Source organism: Sminthopsis crassicaudata, chromosome 6 (genome assembly GCF_048593235.1).
Source record: "Sminthopsis crassicaudata isolate SCR6 chromosome 6, ASM4859323v1, whole genome shotgun sequence".
Lineage (NCBI taxonomy): Eukaryota > Metazoa > Chordata > Mammalia > Dasyuromorphia > Dasyuridae > Sminthopsis > Sminthopsis crassicaudata.
In genome coordinates this window covers 176,841,976-176,869,012 of record NC_133622.1, presented here as the reverse complement: position 1 = coordinate 176,869,012, position 27,037 = coordinate 176,841,976, and the positions used below count along the sequence as shown (strand labels likewise).

The 27,037-nt window shown below is 37.2% G+C and overlaps 1 protein-coding gene across 2 annotated transcripts in view; it reads left to right on the top strand.

Annotated features, from left to right (window-relative positions):
- Positions 1-326: 326 nt before the first annotated feature.
- The window catches only part of METTL14 (methyltransferase 14, N6-adenosine-methyltransferase non-catalytic subunit), a 34,258-nt gene continuing 7,547 nt past the window's right edge, over positions 327-27,037 (top strand). The window contains exons 1-8 of one of the 2 annotated variants that reach the window (XM_074273761.1): positions 327-576; positions 8,540-8,628; positions 10,521-10,608; positions 14,146-14,226; positions 15,857-15,944; positions 17,476-17,566; positions 21,486-21,627; positions 23,432-23,524. In XM_074273761.1, the coding sequence (XP_074129862.1) occupies positions 511-576; positions 8,540-8,628; positions 10,521-10,608; positions 14,146-14,226; positions 15,857-15,944; positions 17,476-17,566; positions 21,486-21,627; positions 23,432-23,524 (738 nt within the window). In that variant the 5' untranslated portion in view covers positions 327-510. The remainder of the gene's footprint in view (positions 577-8,539; positions 8,629-10,520; positions 10,609-14,145; positions 14,227-15,856; positions 15,945-17,475; positions 17,567-21,485; positions 21,628-23,431; positions 23,525-27,037) is intronic. The other variant, XM_074273760.1, reaches the window with a different exon arrangement.

Sequence of the window (27,037 nt, the reverse complement as noted above, 5' to 3'; positions counted from 1 at the left end):
GACATCAGCAGAGAAGTCTGGGCTGGATTGTGGACCTGGGAACTTGGAGAGCAAGCTGGATCAAAAGGAATAAGGTACCCCCAGGAAGACAAAATGGAATCATCAGCACTGAGTCCCCGGACTGGGGAAAACCCCAGGGCGCGGCGGAAGGTCTGCCAGAGCAGCGTCTCGGGAGCGCGACGCAGAAGGGAACAGACAAGAAGAGCAGAAGAGGGAGGGGACTGGAAGAGAGTTCTCGAGATCCGCGCTCGTCACGCCTTGTGACTGACGTCACGACGCACTCACGCAACACTACGCCGGCGCCGGCGCCGGCGTGTTCGCGGGGAAGAGGCGGGACTTCCTGGGCCGGAAGCGACCCGAGAGCGTGTAGCTGAGCGGGTCGTTGGGGTAGGTCTTCGGAAAGGACGCGGGCTTAGGGAGATTCAGCCTCGGGGAATTGTCTGTCGCGGAAGGAGGCTGTGCGAGTCTCCTTTGCCTCCCTGGCACAGTGCGAAAAGCGGCGGCTGGGACATGGACAGCCGTCTTCAAGAAATTCGCGAGCGGCAGAAGCTACGCCGGCAACTTTTAGCTCAGCAGGTCAGTGACGGGGCGGGGGCGCGATACTGTGCTGCCCGGACACGCGGCCGCTCCGCGCATGCCCGCCTTGCTCCCCTCGCGCATGCCCGCTTCCTCTTCCCTTGGCCTGCCCCCTCTCCCGATTGCCCGCCTCTTCCCGCTGCGCATGCTCTTCCTCCTCTAAAGCCCCGCCCTTCAATGACTCGAGCTCCTGTCCAAGGTCCTGTGTCGGTGCTCCCGTATCCCACCCTATCCCCGCAGCGGGGAGGGGTCTCTTCTTCCAGCACCCTCTTTCACTTCTTTCTTGCCTCCCACCGGCCCTCAAACTCCACTCCGAGGTCTCTGCTCTGCAGGAGCCTCAGCTCCCTCACTTCCGGAAGCCCTCCCGGGTCCTAGCTTCTTGTCTTTGGAAATCTTGATTTCTTATAGGACCCCGACTAGTCTGTTAACCCTTCGAGCCTGTTTCCGAATCTCTAAATGAGGGACAAGTGGACATAGAGAAAACGCGATGGACTTGGAATCCATGGGCCAGGAGATCCTGGATTTTCCTGGATTATAAACTTTGTGGATACTTAAAACAAAAAAACTTCAGTTGACTGCCTAGGCAAGTTAGTTGATCGCTCTAGGGCTGTAAAGAGGGAACGATGATTCCTGCATCAATCCACAGGCATGTCTTCAGGATGTGCTGGGCTCTGTGAGAGGTATCAAAGGTGTCCTCAAGTACTCCCAGAATAGGGGAGGGTGAGCACGCAGCAGTTAAGCTGGGGGCGCTGCGGGATCGGCAGCTCCCCCAGAAGGAAGCTTGTGCCAGGACTCAGGACCAGCCGGTCCATAGTGGAGATGGGCTGCATTGTCCTGTGAATTACAGGCCCGAAAAGAGAGGTTGTAGTACTTTCTAGTTGGGTGACTCAGAGAAGGCAATGCTACAGTAACTACCACTGATGTAAAGTTTACTGCGTGCCAGACAGTGTGCTACTTATTATTTCATTTAAGCTTCACAACCATCCTGCTAGGACACTCCTGCTATTTTCTCAGTTTCACAGTTTTTCAAAGCTGAGGGCAGGCAGAGATTAATAAAAGAATTGCCCAAGATCTCTCTGACCAAAAGTCTTCCTGACTCCAGGCCCAGCACTTTCTCCACTGCACATCTAGAGTCTTTATGTTTTATAAAATGCCTTGAAACATTAAAAGGCTTTATTGTTTTTGATGTGATGAGTTTGGAAGAAGAATTTGGATTAGATGCTTTCTAAGGCCCTTTTCCAATTCTGAATTTATGGCTTATGATCCCAGTCTCCATAAGTAGAGCTGCTGATCTTACCTGAGCTCTGTGTCCTCCCAGCTTTGGGAGGCTTTGGCACGTAGCAGACATTTCAGTGTTCCTTGTATGCAAGAGGTTCATCTATAATGTGGGTTGACTACCTGCTCACTCTAGGAGCCCAGTTTTTCACAGTGAAGAAGTATATTGTGATTGGGGACAAATTCAGAAAAGAAGGAAAGTTTGCTCTGTTATTTGTTTCCCTTGTGGCATTTTGTATCACCTGTGTGTAGAATTATTACAGGCAAATGATGTTATACATTTTGCAGTATTTATTATTTTACTGAGTATTCTCATCAGGACAACTTTGTGAGATTGGTAGATAGCTCAAGAATCTTTACCTTCATGATATAGATGAAGGAACTGAGGCCCAATGAGTGAGTTTAGTCACAATTAGCTTCTGGTTCAAACTCAAGTCTTCTGACATCTATACCAGTGCTTTGTACTAAGTCATTGACTCATAAATGAATGAATAAAGTGATGTTAGAACATACTTTAGATGCTGGAATTCATGCAGGCAGAAAAATCCAATAGTTCCTTCCATCTTCTAGCCCTCACTGAAATGCCTGCTGACATCACTGTTTCCTTTGCCACTCTGTTCAGTATTGGCTGTATTTTCTCTCATACAAATGGCCAGTGTGCCTGCCTCGAGTCTCCCAAAGTGATTTGTTTCCCTCCCTCCCTCCCTCCCTCCCTCCCTCCTTCCCTCCCTCCCTCCCTCCCTCCCTCCCTCCCTCCCTTCCTTCCTCCCTTCCTTCCTTCCTTCCTTCCTTCCTTCCTTCCTTCCTTCCTTCCTTCCTTCCTTCCTTCCTTCCTTCCTTCCTTCCTTCCTTCCTTCCTTCCTTCCTTCCTTCCCTCTTTCTCTCTTTCTCTCCCTCCTTTTCTTCCTTCCTTTTTTATTTTCAAAATATGCATAGATAATTTTCAACATTTACCCTTGCAAAACTTTGTATTCCAAATTTTTTTCCCTTCCTTTTCCCCCACCCCCTTCCCTAGAAGGCAAGTAATCCTATATATGTTAAACATGTACAATTCTTCTACTGAAGTGATTTTCTTAAAGCACAGGTCCTACCACCTCATTCCCTTATCAGGAAACTCTAGTGACTCCCTATGGGCTCCAGGATCAAATGTAAAATGATCTGTTTGATATTCAAAGCCAAGCCCTTCACCTTCTACCTTACTCCTCAACACATACTCTTTTTAAATTTTTATTTGAAAAGTAATAGCTTTTTTATTTTCAAACTACATGCATAGATATTTTTCAACATTCACCTATGCAAAACCTTGTGTTCCAAATTTTTTTCCCTTCCTTCCTCCACCTCCTTCCTTAAACAGCAAGTAATCAAATGTATGTTAAATTTGTACAATTTTTCAATACATATGTCTACAGTTATTATGCTGCAAAGAAAAATTGGGAAAAAAAAATTGTACTCTTAAAAAAAATTTTTTTAGTATTTTATTTTTTCCCCAAGTACTTGGAGAGACAGTTTTTGATATTCATTTTTAAAACTTGGCTTCCAAATTCTCTCCTTTCCTCCCCTCTTTCCTCTGCCCTCTAACTCCCCAATTGAGAAGGAAAGCAATTTCTTGGTATGCTATTTGTACTCTTGATCCAGGGACACTGACTTTCAAGCTGTCTCACAACTGAACACTTCACCTCTTATCTCTGGGCATTCTCTCAGGCTATCTTCTAGTCTGAAGTGCTTTTTCTCCTTCCATCTGATTCCAGACCACTGTGGCTTCCTTTTAAATCCCAACTGAAATCTTACCTTTTCAAGTTGAAGATCAGCTGGCAGGATAAGATACCAGACAGTGAGGTGCTTTTTTGAGTTAAATTACCAAGCATTCTAACTTTACTGTTGGGTCAATCGTTCAAGTGTTAAATGTATGCTTACCAAAAAGATTATTTGATAGAGAACTCATACAGGCAAGCACTCACAAGGTGTCAGAAAAAGTTCTTCCAGATAAATTTTGTAATTATTTTTTTCTAGCTCTATAAAATATTTTTTGATAGTTTGATTGATATGACAGTAAATAAGCCATCTAGGGAAAGTTGTCATTTATTATATTATTTCAGCCTACTTATGAGCAAGTAATATTTTTCTAATTGTTTAGATGTGACTTGACTTGTGTGAAAAATGATGGTCAGAAAAAATGATACAAGGACACATTCAAGGTCTCTCTCTCTCTTTTTTTTTTTTTTTTTTGTTTTGTTTTGTTTTGTTTTGTTTTTTTAGATTGATAAAAGAGATTTATTATGGGATTGGAAGTAAAGTTAAAGTCTAGTTAGTAAAGTTGAAGGTAGAGATAAGAGGGCACCGGAACCAGTGTTCCAGTGGGCAGAAATCCTTGGTGCCAGGCTGCCATGTTTGGGATCTCTGCCCAAGGTCTCTCTTAAGAACTTTAGAATTAATGGTATGACATGGGAGGCACTGGCAGAGGATTGTCCAGCAAGATGTGTCCTCATCAGAGAAGGTATTGTATTCTATGAGTAAAACAAAATTGAATTAGCTCAGAAGAAATGAGAGATGCGCTAAGTTAAGAGAAGCCATCCCAAATCTGAGCTCACATTGATCTGATTAGCCACAGCCAGACACACTAGAACTTCACTCTTGTCATTTTGGTCCTCTTTGGAAACTGAAGGATACTAACCAAGTAAACAACTAAAATTCTACTTTCTACTGGAAAAGCCCTTTGTAATTCTCCTAATTCCCTATGCTAATTATTTCCTGTTTAACCTGTATATAACTTGTTTTTATATATCTGCTTGCTTGTCTCCTGTATTAAATTGTGAGCTCTTTGAGGTCAGGGACTGTCTTTTGCCTTTTTTTTTCCCTTTGGTATTTCCAGTTCTTAGCATAGTAGTAGGTATTTAATGAATGATTATTAATTTACAGACTTTCTGACACTTCTTTGTAAGGAACTTCTTTGCTTTTTAGGTTGGCCCTGCACAGATTTACTCTCTAGTCCAGACCCTGATGGCTGTTGCTGACATTCATGATACTCTCTTTCCTTCTTCCATGTTGTCAGTTTCTAACCCACAGCCTTTCACTTCTCCATGAGGCCTCTTAGAGACAGAATTACTTATGTGAGAGTGATCAAGAAATCATTCTCAGATTAAACTAGATTTAAAGCATTCACAGTGGATTGATTGAGAAAGAAGGAATTTATCCAGATAGCCAGAGGTGGGGACAATCAAGATTCTTCCTCTGGTGTCTTATCTTTAAAAAAAAAAATTATAATAACTTTGCAAAGATAGTTTTCAATATTCATCCGGGTAAAACCTTGTGTTCTAAAATTTTCTCTCTCCTCCCTCCCCTAGACAAGTAATCCAACATAGGTTAAACATGTAATTCTTATGAATATATTTTCACATTTAACATGCCACACAAGAAAAATCAGATCAGAAGGGGAGGGGAAAAAAAGAGCAGTCAAATAACATCGAAGTGAAAATATTATGCTTCACTCCACATTCAGTCTTCATAGTTCTCTCTCTGGATGCGGATGGTACTTTTCATCCCGAGTCACCTCATTGTTGAGAAGAGTCAAGTCTGTCTTCATTGATCATGATATAATCTTATTGTTGCTGTTCTCTTGGTTCCACTCACTTCACTTAGCATCACTTCATATAAATCTCTCTAGGCCTTTCTGAAATTAGCCTGTTTATCATTTCTTATAGAACAATACTATTCCATTACATTCATATACCATAGCTTATTGGATGGACCAAATGATGGATGGACATCTAATCAGTTTCTAGTTCCTTGATCTCTGGCTTCTTATCTGAGGAATTTTTAAGGTTGTAACTGAATTTTCACATCCATTGAGAAAGTTTCAGTCAGCTCCTAATTAAGAAAATGGCCTGATACCCTTCTCTTCCCCACCATAATAAAACTCTGGATATGCCCTGCTTACCTTTGGGTTCAAATGTAAACTTGTTTGGCATTTAAATTCTTTATAACCCAGCCTCTTCCCTACCTTTCCAATCTTCTTGAACCTTATTCCTATTCACAAACTGTGAACACAATACCCCTAGCTTCTGTCTCTGGGGCTTTGTGCTAGTTATTCCCCATGCACTCCCATCAAATCTCTCTTTCTGCAGGAAGCTTTTCCTTGTACCTTCAGCTTCTAATGGCTTCCCCAATAACACTATCTTTGTTTAATCATACATTTCATATCCCCAAAAATATTTACATATTATCTCCCCAGTTAAAATATATATTTCATGTACAGGCATAGACTTTTTTTTTTTTTTCCCTTTCTTTGTATTCTCAGCTCTTGGCACAGTGCCAGGTACATAATGAACATTTATTAAATGATTATTGACTTAGAGACTGATAGCCAATGTTGATTTATCTTATTCTCTGTCACTAAACATGATTTAATCGGTTATTGTATATGATCAAGAGATTTTGGGTCCTGGAGTTCTCAGCTGCCTACTGTTAAAATGTATAAGTGTTATGAGGATTAGAATCTAGAGGTAGTAGATCTAATTCTCAGTTCTCTCTTCTCTTTTGTCATTCATCCTCAGTCTGTATGAGTTTGATCAGATCCTTCTTCTGGGCCTCATTGTTTTTACCTTTTATAAAAGAGTGAGTTGAGTTGATGATATCTTAAGTGCCTGCTTATCTCTAAAAATCTCTGCTGCTGGGAATTGTATTGTGACCCTCAGAAACCTGTCAGCTATCTGGCCAGGTTTATAATTAATTCAAGGATGATGTCTACATTACAACATCCTAATAACTTGCTCTCATTCTTCTGAACTAACGATATTTTACATGGGAACAGTTTCTCAGTAGGATTGATTGTGTAAAGCAGTTTACCATTCAAATTGCCATTCTTTACCGGAAAGAGCTGTGAGATCATGTTGCTTATTTCTTCTAGAGATCTCTTTTATTATGTATTGCTTCTGGACTAGTTCAGATCCTGGCTTCACATTCTGTCGGGTCTCTTCCTGGTATCCATTGGTCTTTTGCATAGAACCATTTTTACACAATCATTTAGAGAAGTATAGGATAAGGAAGCTCTGGAGGTTTAGGGCTGGAATGGACCTTGGAGGCCATCAAGTTCAATCTCTGCCTTTCTCTAAAGAAAGGCAGCAGTCCAGAGATGGGGTAGCTTTTTAAAGATTTGAACTGACTCCTCCAAATTCCATATTCAATCCTTTTTGCTATTTGGTGCTGCTACGTTTTCTGGTCAGAATAGTCTCAGATTACTTGAGATTTATAACTTAATTCAAGTTACCATTTTATATGTGTGTAGATTTTTGAATAATAATATACATAAATGAAATCAAGAATTTATATTTAATTCTTAATCATTAAATTAATCATTAAACTACTGAATTAATTATTATTTAAAGTAATGATAAAATTATTAGTATCATTGTGAGTAAAGGCAAGTTGCTTCTCATTTGTCCCTTGTCTTTTGTCCCATCAACCTCTAATGCTACCTAGTCCAGTACTGTATTCTAGGCCAGTTTTTTGGAAAGGCATAGAGCAGCACATGCCCTCTTTATCATATGCCTTTAATATGCAAGTTTGTGTGACATCTTGCATTTAGGATTGCCAGTTAAGCAGTGATAGAAGACATTTGTCCTAAGGCTACCTTGAATCTTTGTGATTATTACAGTCACATATATTTAGAGCAGGAACAAGAGAAGCTGCTGTCTCTCTTGTTAGTCTGGGATGTCTATTTGGAGGAATGCTCCTTTCAGAATTAGTTGTTCAGGACTATTATAAGAGATGAGTCTTGGTCAAAACTCAGAGAGAAGGAGGGGAGTAGAGTGGTTAGACATAAGTGGGTAAAGCTCAATTTTGAAAGTGATAATATCTGAACACAGAGTACAGTGTGTTTTCACTGAACCTCATGGCCTTCTTTGGGAAGGTGATCCCTCTGTCATTACAGATCCCCAAACTTCTCTAAATGGGTTAAGTCTATTTTTATTGTATAAGTAGAATCTCCATGTATGCCAAATTTCTGACCAGTTACCAAACATTTTTTTTAATAATAATTTCAAAAAAATACAGATGAAAAGGAATCTATTTCTAGAAAATCTTAAATAAGAAAAGTTCATTCATGAGTTTCTAAAATTTAAAGCTGGAAAGGGTAGTGGAAGTCATTTTACTTGATTCTTGTTTTACAGATGAGGAAATGAGCAGGTTAAGTGACCTGGCCAGTGTCATCCAGCCTGTGAGTGAGTCAGCCACACAGCTGCAACTCCAATCCAGGCCAGCAGGCCTTCTGGGACACTGTGCTCTGTCACAATTGGGACTTTTTTAGTGCAGAAATTTGGATAAGACACCAGGGCTTATTTAAAACAGCTTTTTTACTTTGTTGATGATGGGGAAGGTAATAAGATAACTACTAATTTTTCACTTGGTATGTAATAGTTCTAATCCTGATTTTATCACGTTATCTACATGAAAAATTTAAAATTCTCTGAAGTTAAATAAAATTGTTCTTAACTAAAGAAATGTTCTCTTTAATCACTTTGCAGTGAATTATAGCCAACATAACCTGTGATAGTCCATAATCTAGCCATATTAAATATTGAAGTTGCACATTTTCTATTATTTGTTGGAAAAATAATTCCCATTGTCAGCGAGATTGAGGCTTTCAGCTGCCAGCCACCGCCATAACATACCTTTTGTTTTTGCCTGTTCTCAGTTGGGAGCTGAGAGTGCTGACAGTATCGGTGCAGTGTTAAATAGCAAAGACGAGCAAAGGGAGATTGCTGAGACCAGAGAAACTTGCAGGTTAGTCCAAACACTGATTTTCACGGTTTGCTTTAGTAAAGAGCATGCGGGAAAACCTTTCTGTTTTGGTAAGTCAGTAATCTTTGGCGTGAATTTGTACACTTGGACTAATTTGCAATAAGAGGCATTGAGCACTCTGTTCAAGCCTATCAGTTCCCCTCCCAGGACAAATTTGCTTCCAGAATGCTGGACTGGTGAACATTTGTTTCAGACTTAACCTGGATCCTAGGCAGTCATGTAAATGCTGCTGCTATCCGAAGTGCTGCTGGTTAGACTCTTCATTTTGTTAAACAAAAAAGCTCCATTTATTAATGTCTTTTTCTTACTGTAACCTATATTCTGCACTGCTTCTTTCTATCTCCTGCTGGAGAGCCATCCCTTCTAATAAAGGTGCTTAGAGGTAAATCTTGTTAATGGAGTTCATAAGACTTCTGTTACTTTTCTTGATCTGATCACTTCCCTATGTCTGGGTGGCCCTTCCATGGCTGACCTGCCTGGCCAGCCTCTCTATTGGCATTCTGGTTAGACTTTTTTGTAAAAATGATATAAAAAGATATCAGTACTGGACATGCTCAGAACTAAAAATTAAAGGAAGTTATTCACTTTAAATCAAGGACTTTAGACTGAAGTACTGTTTTTATATTATTTTGTAATCAATAGTATTCTGAAGAATGGAGCAGTGGGACTCTATACTTCCCCTGCACTCGTATCTCACCCCATTTGGAGTTTTAATTCCTGCTTCCTCATTCAACTTAAACTGTTCTCTTCATTTATGAATGAGTCTTTAAGATACATTTTAATTTATTTCTTTTGCCCATCTGTCCCATGCCTTTTCACCTCCAACACTTTGAAATCCTTTTGAAGGTTCCTTGTAGGCGCCCTCACCTTCCTGAGGCCTGTTTTCATTGCCCCCAGATGCCTCTCCAAAATAATTATTTTGTATTTTTTTTGTATATGCTAATATGTGTTGATTTTGTCTTTCCTCACAGAAAGACAGCTTATGGAGGACAGCAATTGTTCTATATTTGTCTTTGTGCCCAGACCCTCTCATAGTCCCTGACACTTAGCTAGTCCATTACTTACTACATTGCTCATTGATTGATTAATTACATCTGTATGAAAGCTGAACTTGTTGGGGGGATTCTTGATCAGAGATTAAGACCTTGATGGCTTCAGAGCTTACTGTCTCTGAGATTCTTTGTTTCTAAAATACCTAGACAGCTTGAATACATGTTACTGGCTTTCACCTGATCTGTGTTCTTGCCACACAAGGTGTCTCATTGTTCTTCTCATCTTGACCTTTTCCACACTTTTGTGTGCCCCTTCAGACTCGGGATCATCTTTAGAGGGCACTGCCTCCTTCCAGGACTCTTTTGTGCTTTTGTTATTGTATCCTCAGTGCCCAGTGCGTTGTTTCGCACAAATATAACATTTTCTAAGTGAGCTTGCCTCATACCCTTCTCATCCACTCTATACTTGTCATATCCCCTTGAAGGCAGTGACCTTTCAGAGCCTGGAATAGTGCCTTTTCTATAGTAAACACTTAATAAATGATTGCTTTTTTATTTATTGCATGAAGGACCTGCATCTTAGCTTTTAGCACCTAACACAATGTCTTATGTACACTTTGTTTTATTTTTATTTTTTATATGCTATTTTTAAAAATTACATGTAAAAACAATTTTTAGCATTTATTTAAAAAAAATTTTGAATTCCAAATTTTCTCTTTCCCTCCCCCACACTCCATTTCCCTAAGACAGTAAGCAGTTTGATATAGGTTTTATATGTGCAATCATTATATGTATTTTAGGCTCAATATTTGTTGTCATAGTAGTTGAAAAAGAATAAGAAATTTCATTGTGTCTGTAAAATGTTTTATTCTGAATTTCTAGGGCTTCTTATGACACTTCAGCTCCAAATGCAAAGCGCAAATATTTGGATGAAGGAGAGGCAGACGAAGAAGACTTGGAGGAATATAAAGTAAGTAGATACTAGTACAGCCTTATGTTCTGAGATAAGAAATACTTAAAATATTGAATTCTTCTGTATAATGAAAATGATGTTCTGTGAGAGAATGATACCATTTTTCTGGTCTCGATGGATCTTAATGGCTAATATATTTTTTTAAAATCATAAATATTAACTTATTAGGTGGAGTAACAAGTTATTTTAGTGAGTCACCAAATACTAGGCTCTTACAATGAGCCAGGCCTTCTAGGAGCTCTTGTTCTGATGGGGGAACAGCTGATAAACTTCGATGTACATAACAACATTTTTTTTTTTTTTTTTTTTTTTTTGTTATGAAATTGGAGATAATCTCAGAGGGAAGATGAAGGAGCATTTCAAGCATAGGAATAATGGGCACAAAAACATGTAGTCAGTGAATTGAGTATTATTTGCAAGGAATGGAAGAACGGCAGCAGAGTGTAGGAATAAAGTACAAGCTGACTAGAAAGGGCAAGGTAGGTTATTGGAGGCATTAAAAGCCATATAGGAAATTTTATATTCGAACCCTGAGCTTATAGGGAGCCACAAGAATTTATTGAATGAGAGAGTGACTTGGTCAGACTTGAGGAAACTTACTTTGACAGCTTAGTGGAGGATGAGGTGGAGTAGAGAGAGAATTGAGGTAGGCAGACCCACCCAGGGATTGTTTCCTTAATGCAGGCATGAAATGCTAAAGACCCATACATACTAGACGGTGAGTGGATATGCACTTTCAAAGTGAGTGAACAGATAAAGTTGATACCTGGGTTGAGATCCTGGGAGGATGGTATTGCCCTTAACAGCAGAGAAGTGTAGAAGAGGAGAGACTCGGGAAAAGATAATGACTTCAGTATTTGATATTTTGAGTTTAAGATATCTAAAAACCATCTAGTTTAAGTTATCTAAACAACCATTGGAGATGAGAGATTGGACACTGAAAGAAAAGTTAGAGCTGCATAAGTACAGCTAAAAATCATCTGCATAGAGCTGGTAATTGAATCAATGGAATTGACAAGGTCATGGAGAGAGAATGTAGATGGAAAAAAGGGAGTCCACGGCAGTTAGGCAGCATGATTTGCCTGAAGATCTAGCAGAGAAGTAGAGGAGTGGTCAAATTGGGGAAGGAGGGTCAGGAGAGAGGAATAGCAAAAGAAAGACTAGAAATCCAAGAGGAAGATAATTAACAACATCAGATCCTGCAAAGATGCCGCAAGGAAGATGAAAATGGAGAAAAGGCCATTTGATTTGGCAAGTAAAGATTATTGATGACTTTGAAGAGGTAAATATCAGAAGTTGAGGTAAATGATGAAGTTGAAAGACAGACTACAGAGTGATAAGAATAGAGGCATTGGGTATAGATGGTCTCCTCAAGGAGTTTAGTCCTGGAAAAGAGGAGAAATAGATGACTAGTTGGGCTGAGCAGATTAAATGAGGGTATTTTTTTAAGGACTAGAAGACATGAGTGCATTTGTAGGCCTTGGGAAGCAGCCAATAGATAGACTAAAACTTAGTGAGATAGTAGGGATAACAGAGGGGTAAATCTGCTAAAGAATCTGAAGTGAATGGGATTGAGGCTACATGTAGAGGGATTAACCTTGGTGAGAGTGGTCACCTTTTTGTGAGGTATGGGTAGAAATGGAAAAAGTACAAGCAGACACAACTGAGTGATGTGAGATGTGATGGAAGGGAAAACAGCTCTTGGTGAATGGCCTCAATTTTTTTTAGTGAAGTTATTAGGTAAGGTTCTTAATATTTTTGTTTTTAATAAATTTTGATTGACTTAGTTTGTACTTAAAAAAATGAATGTAAAAACCCTAATTCTTTTGCCTTAAATTTGTGAATTATGATTTTCAGGGTCATAGATGCAGCTTTGAAGCCCTTTTTTTGAGAGAAATTAATAGAAATTTTTTTCCTAGTGCTCTTCTTGAAAGTAAATAACAAATGGAAACAGCTGGGTTTCTGGATCTGACTTTTGGAATTGTGTACCATTATCAACTATTGAGAGCGAGGAGACTAGAAGTCTTGGCCAATTTATTCACTGTAGTTGTATTGGAGGTTGTAATGACAGTTAATGTTGGAAAGCAGCCCTGGATTTTATAGCTGAAACACAACTGATTTAAAATCCAGTGGTTGCCTGTGTAAATGAAATGTTAACATTATTTTGTGCAGCATAATATGCATAGAATAATTTATTACATTATTACTTAGTATTTTTGGAAGATTACAAGGTATGTAGCACCTTGCAAACTAAATGTTTTTATCTGTTTTATTAATTAGAAGTTTAATTAGATATGGAATGTTGATTTCAGACTACATCATGACAAAAGGAATAATTGTTATTATTTTTTAAAAATAGGATACTGTGCCCACTGTATATTTTCACAGTTACATGGTAGAATTTAAACACTTTGAAAGTGAGAATTGTTTCGTCTTAGTACCTGCTATGCTTTAAATGTTTAAATAAATAAATATATTAAGTACATAATAAAAAGCTTTAAATACATACTCTTATTTAGGACTTATGGGTACACTTCTCTTTGCCTGAGGAAATTTGCTTCCCAAAATATGTACTATACTAAAAAATATTTGCAAACTAAGAGGAAAATGAATCAAAAAGATGGTAAGATCTGTATGCATTCAGAGGTTATCTAGACTAGGAGCAGAAATTGTACAAGAGATCCTTTCCCATTCCAAAATTTTATGATTCTAATTAGTATTTAGGCAGAGAGATGATGTTGTAGAGAGAGTACTGGGTCCAGAGTCAGGAAAACTTGAGTTTAATTCTGGCGTCAAACATCCACTAACTGTGATCCTGGGCAAGTCACTTAACCTCTTCCTGCCTCAGTTTCCTCCTTGTAAAATGGGGATAATAACACCTCTCTCCCACGATTGTTTTGAGAATCAAATGAGATAATATTTGTGAAGTCTTTTATAAACCTTGAACTGATCTAAATGCTAGCTTTTATTATTCTTATTCAGTCCAAAGGAAAAGAAGATGTTATAGAGTCTCATAACCTGTGGGTTTTCACATTGGACAGAGTTTTTAAAATATCATTGTACATGTATGACTTATTGCATGAAGTAATCTGCTCTTTTGATGGTTGTGATGGTTATGAATCTGACATTGAAGTTTTCGATTTATTGCCTTTAGTGTAAAATTAGCATGTTACTAATATAGAAGACAAGATATATGGCAGTCAGTCTATAATCAACAGAGACTCCATATGGATATAGAATTCATTTCCTTTTATTTATAGTTTGTTCCTATGTCATTACCAATAATGTTCTCCAATTTATATAATTAACATCTTTATCATTTTCTAGGTTATTTGTTCATCATATATCATTATATGGTGATGAGAAAAAAGCAATAAATTAACTGGCTTTTCCTTGGGAAGTGGGCAGTGGAATGATTGATTATGTGCTGTGGAAGGAGCTGGAAAAGATTTATTTAAGGGATCACTCATTAAGTGGAGTGAAGTCTATGCATATAAAATCTTCTTTCACTCTTCCTGGGTTTTTCCCTCAAAGGATGAAGTAGAAATGCAGCAAGATGAAGAGAACCTGCCATACGAGGAAGAAATTTACAAAGACTCTAGTACTTTCCTTAAGGTGAGAGTACAAACACTCCCAGGTGGTGGGGTCCCTTTTACACCCACTCTTGAAACACCTCTCAAATACAGTCTTCCTTCTCAGACACAGAGAGGACATGCTCCTTGGCTTCTGGCCTCTTGGCCTTTCTCACTTTCCACACCCAGGCAGCTTCCAGTACCTGGGATTTTTACCTCTCATCTCGCACATCTTTTTTGTCCTTCTTTGCCTCTATATAGTGCCTGCTGTTCTTGATTCTACACTTTCTTCTCTCTTTAAATCAGGGGTTCTGAACTTTTGTGTTATGGACTCCTTTGTAAGTCTGGTAGTGCCAAAATACTATTTCTAAAAGCATAAAATAAAATGCTGTGGATTGTAAAGGAAAGTCTTATGGACAAAAGCAACCAAGTAAATTAAAATACCAAAATATTTTTTAAAAAAGGTTTGTGACCCCCACCTTAAGAATCCCTGCTCCTATCCATCTTAAGTAAAGTACAGACCCTTTAGTCTGCCTTTTTGGCTTCATCTCATAGTGTTCCTTCACATATGCTAACAAAATGATGCTCACTTTCTTGGACAACATAGTGCTTGCTTACTTCCATTTTTTTGGCTAAAATACTTCCTGGTACTATAGATACTTTTCCTTTTCCCCTAGCTCTGGTGATTGCCCAAGTACTTGCTTTTGGAATCCTCTCTGTTCTTGAAAATGTCTTAGATGTCACCTCCTCTATGAAACTTTCTCTGATATTGCAGTCAGAAATGATATCTTTCTTCCTTGGACCTTAGATAGCATTCTTTATGTTTCTCTTCAATCACTTAGCTTAATTAACAATCATCTTATTAAGTGACTACTATGTATTCTATTCTTCTCATAGTATTTTTTTACGTAGTTGCGTATGTACATCAATTTTGGCATGTTATGTGTCTATTGTAAAGTAGAAATGGTAGACTGACTGTAGCCCAGCCAGTTGAAAATACTTGGGAATTGCATAACAAGATAAGTAAAAATATAATATGACAAAAATAGTTACTATATGACTTTCTGAGTCAGTCTGTGCCCATAAAGCTTCTATTTTTATTGAAATATTTTAATATTTTAAACCCTTTGAGTAGAGTACTATATGTGTCATACTTTCCTTATTCATGTGCCAATTCTACACTGGGGACCATGTTTTGGTCATCTTGCAGCTCTCTTAGCACCCAGTAATACAGTGTTTTACTTTTGATCGCCCTGCAATTAGGTTGCAGACTGACCCCAAAATAAAAATATTAAATTTAAGTAAGTTATTTATATATATATATATATATTAAGGGGAATCTAGGTAGTGCAGTGGATAGAGTACTGTTCCTGGATTCAGGAAGACCTGAGTTCAAACATGGCCTCAAACAGTTAGTTACTAGGCATATATGACCCTGGACTAGTCCTTAATCTTGTTTGCCTCAGGTTTCCTCTTTGGTAAGATGAACCCAGAGAGGGAAATGGCAAACTACTTCGGTAGTTTTGCCAGGAAAACCCCAAATAGGATTATGAAGAGTTGGACATGACTGGAATGACTGAACAACAAAACAGTTATATATAGGTACATACCATAGAAATATAGTATTTACTAAAACTTCATATATATATATTTTTTTATTTTCATGTTTTTAGGGGACTCAGAGCTTAAATCCTCACAATGATTATTGCCAACACTTTGTTGACACAGGACACAGACCACAGAATTTCATCAGAGATGTAGGTATGTCAAACTTGCCCAAACAAGAGTTAGCTCTCTATTGTATTTGGCTTATCAGCTTTTTGATCCATCTTCCTGTCTCATTCATGAATGTTCAAGAAGTGCAAACTAATTTTAATGCAGGCAGTTCTTGCATTATGTAAATTCACATCATGCCAATTCTACTTTAGAGAAAGAATTCTGAAAAATCTACATTCCAAAAAAAATCCTATTTTAACTTTATTATAAGTCCTGTGCTCTCTGTTCCTTGACCTCTATTTGGATGCTGCATGGCCTCCCATCCCACTCTGCCTCTACCTCCTGTAACCAATCAAACAAACAAAGAAAACAACCTTTAAAAAAAAATCTCTTTAAAGAAACCTCCAAGTAAAAGCAGAACAGTAGACATTCAGAGAGACTGCCACTGCTAACACCATCGGATCAGGGACTTGGCTTGAGATCTCTGATCTTAAGAGGAGAACTTTGTCCTACTTTGCCCACTCTTTTACATGAATAGCTTTGCATGTCTATCTTTTGTACTACTGTACACGGGCATTGTGTGTTTGTCCCTGGCCCCAATGTGTTTTTTTCCTTCTCTTACTTTTCTGTTCCCAAATTCAACTATCCTTGAATCACATCCTGACCCCTTTCTTCCATGGAATCATAATTCTGTTTCTACTTCCTTTCCCCACATTCATGGTCAAGTTCACATTACATAAAAATTTTTCACATAGAGGTCTGCAGAACGATCCATTTAAGTAAAGCAAGAACAGTCTGTGATAGTCTAGGCAGAATAGTGAGGTAAAGAGCCCACAAAACAAGTCGTGGTTCATCCTAGAATCAAATGTGGTTTCTAAGAAAAATATGCTTTCATATATAAGTGAGAATTGCTTGTAATTCTTCTATTACTGACTAAAAGAATATATTTTGAGTTCACAAAAATTGGAGTTTGTTTAAATTATATTTTGTTTACATTTTATAAGCTTAAAAGATTAGAAATGTCTTTTCTTTGTAGATGTTATAGAATTCAGTAAAATAGACGCTTTTCATAGTTAAACTTTTTTTTTTAAATGGTACCACCTATAATTCTGTGTGTACTCTCTTAGTGCATGTTTACAAATGAATTCTTGCCATTAGTGAATAATTTAAAAAAAAAAACAAAAAACGTTTACTTATATGTATGGAGTCCAATTGTCTTTATTTAAACTGGTACCATCTAGCTTGCTTTAAAACCCCTTAGGAGATGTTAAGACCCAGCATAGTCCCAGAAACTTGACTGGAGTATAAACAAAGACTGGGGGATTAGATATAATGAATTGTTGCTATCCACTGTAGACATAATGAGAGCTATCCAGTAAACCTTTATCTTTTGTGTTTGTAGGCCCTTATTAAAAACTCAGTGGTAAAAATAACTGTGAGGTTTTTCTCCCTAGCATGCATGGTACCTGGCACATAGTAGGTGTTTAATTTATACTTGCTGATTTATTGGTTTAGGGACTTCTTATAATTTAGTTTCATAAATTAAACTTGTTAATATAAATATTTTACCATTCAGGTTTAGCAGATAGATTTGAAGAATATCCTAAACTGAGGGAGCTTATCAGACTGAAGGATGAGCTGATTGCAAAATCAAACACTCCTCCCATGTAAGTGCTTTTACTACTATTGTCAATACTCTTTTTTATTATCTTGAAAACCAAAATGTTTGCCAATTCAGGAAACTTATCTTTTGGCCACTATCTAAGAAAGTAATCTAGTTTTCTTTTTCTTTGGAGAAATTTGTTATTTTGAAACTCCCTAAGGCTGAGCACATCACAGACTCTTCATAAAAACCTCTTGGTTAAAGTAGTAGAAAGAATTTGTGTGTGTGTGTGTGTGTATGTGTTCATGTCACAGAAATTCACACTTCTTTGAGCAGAATACTAGGTTTTATAAAAGTAGTATTGTTATAGTTATTGTAGTAATTCTGTCTGACATCCAGACATTTCTATTCTAATCCATATTGTATGAATGTAATTAATGCAGGATTTGACCAGATTTTGGGGGGTGCTAAGATTTTATAACTAGGTGTTATGAATAGTCTTGGGAATTGACATTTATTTAAAGCTTGTAGTGCTTTATACTAGATGAATAGAGAAGTTCATTTTTATTACCATTGAAACTCTTCTCTGGAGCATAGAGTTGGGGAAAATGAGGACATGTAATTTTTATAACCTGGGAAAAAAGGTAGAATTCATAAAATTTAATATTCACTGAGTTCATACTTAACAGATGGACTTTTAAAAATATATTTTTACTTTTCCCAGTTATATGTAAAACAATTTTTTTTTACATTTTAAAAAATTTTTTGAGTTCCAGATTGAAAAGATATGTGAAGTTATGCAAAACATTTCCATAAAAGTCAATTTATTGTTGCATGAGAAAACATAGATTCCTCCCTCCTCCCAAAAAAAGTTTTAAGAAAAATAAAGTTAAGGGAAAAGTATGCTTCCATCTGTATTCAGATACAATCAGTGCTTTCTGTGAGTATAGATAGCATTTTTTATTCTAAGTCCTTCAGAGTAGTCTTGCATCATTATATCATTTCGAATAGCAAAGTCTGTCACAGCTGTCATTCCATAACATTGCTATTGCTTTGCACACAGTACATTTCACTTTTCTTGAATTCATGGAGGTCTCTTTAGGTTTTTCTGAAAACATCCTGTTCTTTATTTCCTAAAGAACAATAATATTCCATTGTAATCACATACCAGTTTATTCAGCCATTCCCCAATTGATGAACATCCCCTCAATTTCCACTTCTTTTCCCCGAGAAAAATGCTGCTCTAAATATATTTGTACACGTAGGTCCTTTTTCTTTCCTTTTTGTAAATCTCTTTTGGGAATCATACTTAATGTATAGTTAGGCCAAAGAATATGCATAATTTTATAACCCTATGCATGATTTTATATTCTCTTTGGGCATAGATCATAGTTTTTGATTATTTATCAGTGGAGAATGGTTCTCATTTCTTTCTTTCTTTCTTTCTTTCTTTTTTAATAAATTTGATTCATTTCCCTTTACATTTGAGAAATAAGCCTTCATCAGGGAAATTTGCTTCAAAATTCTTTTCACAATTAATATTGCTAACAGTATTTTCCCCATTTATTTTGTTCTTTCCTTTTACCTTGCCTCACAAAGTGTTTTTTCTTCTTACTATCCCCTTTCCCATGTGCTCTCTCCTATCATTCTCTTCCCTTCGCTTATCTTCTTCTCCCTTGCTTTCGTGTAGGGTAAGATACATTTCTATATCCATATTGAGTGTGTATGTTATTTCTTCTTTGAGCCAGTTTTGATGAGAGTAAAGTTCACTCAGTTCCCTTCTTCGCCCAAAGCATTTTTTTGCGTCTTAAATGGCAGATAATTTATGCCATTCCACATATCCCTTTTTCTTTTTCCCCAATACATTCTCTCACCTCTTAAAAGTTTTTTTTTTTTAGATATTATCTCTTCATATTTAGTACAACATTTGTGCCCTCTGTCTTATATATTCTTCTTTTAACTATGATAATGAGAAAGTTCTTATGAGTTACAAGTATCATTCTCCTATGTAGGAAAATAGCTTCATTCAGTCCTTTATGATTTCCCTTTCTTGATGATCTCTTTATGCCTCTCCTGATTCCTATATTTGAAAATCAGATTTTCTATTTACCTCTGGGCTTTTTATCATCAAAACTTGAAACTTCTATTTCATTGTAATTCTTGGTTGTAACCCTAGCCCCATTGCTCTCTGGAATATCATATTCTAAGCCTTCTGGTTCTTTAATGTAGGAGCTGCTTAATCTTGTGATATCCTGACTGTGGCTCCACTAGAATTGTTTCTGTCTAGATCCTTGCAATATTTTCTCTTTTGACCTGGAATTCCAGAATTTGACTATAATATTCCTGGGAGTTTTCATCTTGGGATCTCTTTCAAGAGATTATTGGTGTATTCCTTTAATTTCTCTTTACCTTCTGTTTCTAGAATATCAGGACAGTTTTCCTTGGTAAATTTTTTAAAAGATCATATCTCTACTTTTTTTTTTTTTTGATCATGGTTTTCAAGTAGATCAATAATTTTAACATTATCTCTCCTGGACCTGTTGTCTAGGTCAGTTGTTTTTCCAATGAAATATTTCACATTGTTTTCTATTTTTTCATTCTTTTGGTTTTGTTTTATTATTGATTTCTGATAAAATCATTAGCTTGCATTTGCTCAGTTCTAATTTTTAAGGAATTACCTCTTCCCATTTGGCCAATTTTGCTTTTTAAAGTGTCCTCCTCATCAGCTTTTTATATTTCCTTTTGCATTACTCTCATTTCTCTGCCTCACTTACTTGATTTTCAGAAACTCTTTGGAACTTTTCCATAGTCTGAGACAAATTTTTATTTTTCTTGGAGGCTTTGGATATAGAAACTTTGATTTTATCATCTTCCTTGTCATCATAGTAACTTTCTGTGGTCAGGATATGGTTTTGTTTTTGTTTTTTGGGGGGTTTTTTGCTCATTTTCCAGCCTATTTCTCAACTTTTAGCTCTTTGTAAAAGTAGGCCTCTGTTTCCAGGTGAATGGTGGAATGTCTCAAGCTGCAGTTTTGTGCAACTGATTTCAGAGATGCTTCTAGGGCTCTTTAAGTTTTCAGTTCTTCCAAGATGTTATGATTCAAGGAGAAGTGTGTGTGTGAGTGACCACAAGCACTCTTTTCTGTGCCTTGAAGAAGAGGGTCCTCACTCCACTGTTGCTGTTAATTTCTAGTGTGATAAAGCAACAAAGTTTTTCCTTAGTTCTAGTAAAGACCCCTTGTAGGCTGAGGCTTCTAGAAGCTGCTACCACTGCTGCCCCTTTTTTATTTGCTGGCTTCCCAAGGCCCTTTAATCCTAGTGAGACAAATCTTTCTGCCAATCTTCTTTGTCTCTGGTGCCTAGGCCAGGGCTTTACTGGTGATACTGTGGCTGTGTTGAACTTTCACTGTGGTACAACAGACTTTTCCTGCTAACCTTCCAAGTTGTCTTTGGTTGGAAAATTATTCCATTCCATCTTTTTTTGTTAATCATTATTTAAAGGAATTTGGAAAGGTTTGGGGGAGATCTTGGATGATTATCTGCTTTTACTTCAACATCTTGACTGCCTCCTGCTCAGTAGGCTTTTTAAATTGAGAGCAACATTTGGAGCCTTCTGGGACTACACATTGCTTTGTATTTTTCCCCTTGACTTTTATAGATAGCTGTGCTGCTACTGGAAGAAACAAAGGCCTTGTCTGGGATGGGGGAGGCAGCATTTGACTCAGGATTTATAGTATTTCTCCCATAGATACTATCTCTGCTACTTGTAGACCTGATAGAAATTTTAATAATCATCAATCCATGCCCTAGAGCAATTTTGATTGTGTGTTTCGTGCTAAGAGAACTTAAAGTTCTCCTTTGGTGATTAACTTTTGGGAACTCTGGAAATAATATTAGTATGTCTTGTTTTAAAGTCTTTTTTGTCTAATTGTTTAAGTAACATACTTAAAATGGTTCCTATCCGCTTGTGCTTTAATCTTTTAGGTATTTACAAGCAGATTTAGATGCTTTTGACATTCGAGAACTAAAATCCAAATTTGATGTAATTCTTCTGGAACCTCCTTTGGAAGAATATTACCGAGAAACTGGAATTACTGCTAATGAAAAATGCTGGACTTGGGATGATGTAAGTATTTCTTAAAAAACAAAAGTGATAGGGCTTTGTTTATTTTTTGTTTTTAATGATGCATTAGTCATTTTTAAGATACGATTTTAGAAAATTCAAGCTTGAATAGAAAGTTTATGTATATGTGTTCCTCTTATATGAAATGTGCTTATAACATGCTATGGCTGAGATTAAAATCTTAGTTAGCATTATATAAGTCTTAGGCCTGGTTACAGGGAAAAACTGAGTAGAGAATAGGTCATAAAAATTCTTCTTTAAAGGCATATGCAGATGCTTCATTGAGCCCTGGAAGGGTATGCCATGCGAATTCAAACTCTAGAGCTCTAATATTTCCAACCAAGTTAGAAAGATTTCAAGAATCCCCAGTAATGGGTTATGGACCTATCACCCTTAAGAAGCAGTCAGCTAAGTTTCATGAAGCTGATGTAGGTAGTAGAGGAATGAATTATATGATTTATGATATTTAGTATGAATGAAAACAATGTGAAGTATTTCATTGGAAAAACAATAAATACATCCAGGAGAGATAATTTAAAAATTACTGGTCTACTTCAAAACAATACTAAGCATAGGAGAGTTGTGAATTGTTTTAGTGATCTCCACAAGATGAACCCATATATTCTTGGAGTCATAAAAGCCACTGAAAGCTCTTCTCTGCCCACTGTTTTAAGTAACCAGTTAGCATTATTGTATCCTCAGCAGAATACTGATGATAGTGATGCTTAGGGCAACCCTTCTTAATGGGGAGAAAGAAGTTGGTAGCTATCAAGGTCTTTACAAGGGTTCAGAACAATGGTGTAAATGTCTAAGGTAAAGTTTTGTTTTAAACCATCTCTATTCTTTGAACAAATGGAGATAAAATTTATGTGACCTCCTTATAGTATTCTTCTCTCTAGTGAATAATTGACCCATACCTAGGCCTGTAGGTGTTAGAAAATGGATCTGTGATTTCATAGATTAAATAGTCACATGGATTAAGCCTTTATTAATGTACTTGAAGTACTTATTGCACAGAATTCTCTGCTGAGAGTACAATCCCCTTAAGTACTTTACATTTGAAGGGGAAAACAAGAAGTACAGCTAAAAAGTATCTACAGAATAAATAGTATGCAACAAAAAAAAAAGATTGCTAAATACAGAAAGGCTTTTAGTTCCTAATTATAAGAACTCTTGAACTGTGAAGATAGTTGAAAAATGGTAAGGAATGCACTAAAAAATTATTTTTACTTTTGTTGTTAGTGTAAAGTAATTGTATCCCACCTTGCTCAGAATTATGTGTTCAAAATTATTTTGGTCCCTAAATTGATATTGCTGTGAAGTGATACTGAAATGAAGCATTTCATGTTTCAGGGAAAGATGTGTGTTTGTGTGTATCTGTATGTGTGCATGTGCATGTGTGTTTTCAGATGCCCTTTTTTGAGTGTTCCTGTTTATTTAGAATTGGTGAAATTTAGAATTTAGAAAAAGTTATAAAACAGTATGTTGCTACATTGCTTTTTAGCTGCCCTGATAAGCTTTATGATCCTGAATAGCTTATTGAATTTCTTGGAGTCTTTGTCAACTCATCTATAAAATGAGAATATTGCCTAGAAGGATTGATAAGATCCTTTCTTTCCACACATTACTGATCTGTTATCCTAAAATATTAATTATATTCTTTTTGGTAGAGCCAGCATGTGAATGAAGATATAGGAGTTTTTACTATAAATTTTTTACTTAAGATAAAAGTGTGTAGATTAAAATCCAGCTGTACAGAATATGTAATAAGCTATACTTTTGTGCAATATTATTTTATGTTCCTTAGATTATGAAGCTAGAAATTGAGGAGCTTTCTGGACTGCGATCATTTGTCTTTTTGTGGTGTGGCTCTGGGGAAGGCCTGGACCTTGGCAGAGTGGTAAGAAGGTTTTTTTTGTTTGTTTGTTTTGTTTTGTTTTTTTTTAATGTTTAAGAAAAAAATGAAACTAATATGCTTTCATAAGGGTTCATGGAACAATCTTATTTAACTTAATGTTTTTGAGTCCATGTTTTAAATGATAATTTGAATGTGGTCCTTAGTTTCCTTAAGAAGCCAGATTATATCATTAATCAAGAGTGGGGTAAGTGAGGAGACAGCCAGTTTGAAGAGTGTACAGGACATTAGAAAGCTCCTCAGTGAGAACCCATGGAAACAAGTGAATGGGAAATAAATAACTTGGTGATCTCTCTCTCTCTTCTCTCTCTCTCTCTCTCTCTCTTTCTCTCTCTCTCTCTCACTTTCTCGTCATAGAATAAGTATTTCTCTTTTTTTCTGTGTCTCCTATCCTTCCTTTCTGCTACTTTCAATGCAGAGCAGAAGAGGCCTGCATGAAATTAGAACCTATTTATGTTGGGGGGTTTTGAGGGGGTTATTTTGACTATATAGATTGCTGTGAATAAACAAATCATTACCCAGTGGGTAACTTGTTGTGATGAGCCTCTCTACTTAGCTAGACTGATGTTTAAAAAACAAATGTTTTCCTTATTCCAGGTCTAAACTTGCCTGTGTGGTTTGCTTCTATTGCTTCTAGTGCTGTTTTTTGCATTCTAGCAGAACAGCTGGTAAATTACTGTCCCATGTTAAATGTCAGTTCTGATCTTTGAAGATAACCGTCATATTTTTCACTTTGTCTTTTCTACATTAAAGATCCTTAACTTCTTCAGCTGATATTAATGTGACAAGGTGTGCTAGATCCTTAGCATCCTTATTTGCCTTCATCTTATCATTTTCCTTTCTAAAATGTGACTTACAGAACTGTGTTCAAATCCAGTTGCCTTTTCTTAGATTTCATTCTTGATCTCTCTGCATCCTTTGACACTTGATCACCCTCCTATATACTTTTGATAATTTTCTTCAAGGTGTTTGGTATACCACTCTATCTTGGTTCTTTTCTTACCTCTCTAACCACTCCTCTGTCTCCTTTGCTCTGGGGTCATGCCTCTAATCATAGGTTGCCCTCAACATTATTGGCCTGACCCCTCTTCTCTTCTCCCTTTACTTATTCCTTTGGTAGAGCATCAGCTCCCAAGGATTTAATTAACCATATCTATGCTGATAATTCCATTCTACCTATCCTGCCCCAATCTCTTGCTAACCTTCAGTCTTGAGTCTTCAGCTGCCTATTTGACATCTCTGACTGTCTAGTAGACATTGTAAATTCAGCATGAACAGAACAACTTTTTATCGTTCCCCTTACTCCTACCTTCCCTAATATTGTGAAGGTCAACACCATTCTCCCAAGCCCTGTAGTTCACAACCGAGGAGTCATTCTCCATTTCTCACTATCTCTCACCTCATATATTTGATCTGCTAATCAAGGCTTTTGATTTCATCTCTGCAAATATTTCTCCAATATGCCTCCTTTCTCTCCTCTGACATGACCACCACTCTGGTGCAGGCTCTCTACCACATACATGAACCAATGATGAAATACACTGTGGGGATAATCCTTATTGCTTCAAATCTCTTCCCCATTCCTTCCATCTCCCATTAAGTCATCAAAGTGATTTGCCCGAAATTCGGCTTTATGATGTCTCTCTCCCCACCATATATTCTCAGTAAACTCCGTTTACTCCCCATCACCTCCATATACAAATACAGAATGCTCTATTTGGCCTTCAAAGCCCTTCATAGCAGTCCTTGATTCATAACTTTTCAGTTCACTGACATAGGCCTATTGGCTGTTTCTTGAATAAGACACTCCATCTCTTGTCTCTGAACATATTCTTCTGGTTGGTCCTTATGTCTACTGACTTCCCTAATTTGCTTTATATCCCATCTAAATTCCTACCTTCTATAGGAAGCCTTCCCGAACCCTTAGTATTTTTCCTCTCTTTATTTTCTGTTCCTATATATAGCTTGTCTGTACATTTTTGTTTGTCTCCTTAGATTGTAAGCTCCTTGAAGGTAGTAATTGTCTTTTGATATTTTTATCAGGGCCCAGGGCTGCAGGGCCCAGCACCTAGTACGTGCTTAATAAATATTTATAGACTTAAAACAACACTCTCTGGGCCTCTGTATTTTGTAAAGCATTTGGGACCTTGTCTTTTTGGCAGTTTATCTTGTGTTGTATATACAGTACATTAAAACTTCTGAGTTGGGGTAGCTAGTTGTCATAGGAGTTAGAGCACCAGTCTTGGAGTCAAGAGGACCTGAGTTCAAATGCAGCCTCAGACACTTAACATTTCCTAGCTATGTGAGCCTGGGCAAGTCACTTTAACTCCAATTGTTTTGGGGTAAAATAAACAAAACCATTTCCCCCGTCTTACCCCTCTGAGTTTTGTTTATGTAAGCTGCTTTCTGGCCATGCCTTCTCCACTTGTCCATATGGAGTTGATTTTCTGAAGCCAGAGTAAGAATTTATTTACATTTATCCATAATTAATTTCATTTAGTCAGGGTATTGTTTTTGTTCTTGACAGTCATATGTCACCTAAGCATAGATCTTGTAGTGTCCTTGAACTATAAATACCAGGGTATGACCAGGCACATGCTAGAGATTGGTTTTTTAGTTTTTAGTGTGAGTAAAAAATTTACACCTCAGAAATTAGTAGACATTTTAATTTTAGAGTAGTTTTATTTTTGTTGTTCATTTTTTAAATTTCAGGTGATGGTCAAAATATGAATAGTGCAGATTACATTTTTCCTCTTAGAAAGCCATCTCTTAAACCTTTACTAGCACATTCAGGGATTGTTCAGCTCTCATGGAGTCTTTCCTGATGTCTTTTTGTCTCCTGTGTATAACCCCATTCTTTTTGCCAAAATGACACCAGATACTTGATCTAATACCTGGATGGAATCAGGGCAAACTCTCTTACTCTGTTCTCATTGTCTTCTGGTTTGATAAGCTTGTCAGAAAAGGAAATGAGGCATATCTGGCCTCACCCCTGAGAAGTCTGCTCTTTGTGATCACCACTTTGGTCACCAACTGTCCCTTTCATGATAAATACTAGAGTTTTTCCTAGGAATTAATGCCTCAGTATAGAGGGCTGGAACTCTGGAGAATTATACTTGAAACAAGGTGTTAACTCAATGGAATTTGATGAGATGATGGTTCTCTAGTTCACATATATACTTAGTACTTAGTATGGTGATGTAATGGTTCTCTAGTTCACACATGTTCGGTATGCTGTAATGATGTAATTGTACTAAGGTATATAAGGGCTGAGAAGGAAAGGCAATGAGACATTCTATTTTGGGCCATCCTCCTGGTGGCTTTCCTGCCTCCTGCGCTCCTCCACTAAGATCAAGGCTGGTCCCGAGGTCCTCCAGAAAGCTAGCCCGAACATTATACCTCAGGTTCTCTTTCTTTTTTTGAAAACCAAGACATGGCCCTTTTCTCATTCTGGGAAACCTTGTCATTGATAGAGGCTCAGTAATCCACTGGTTCTTT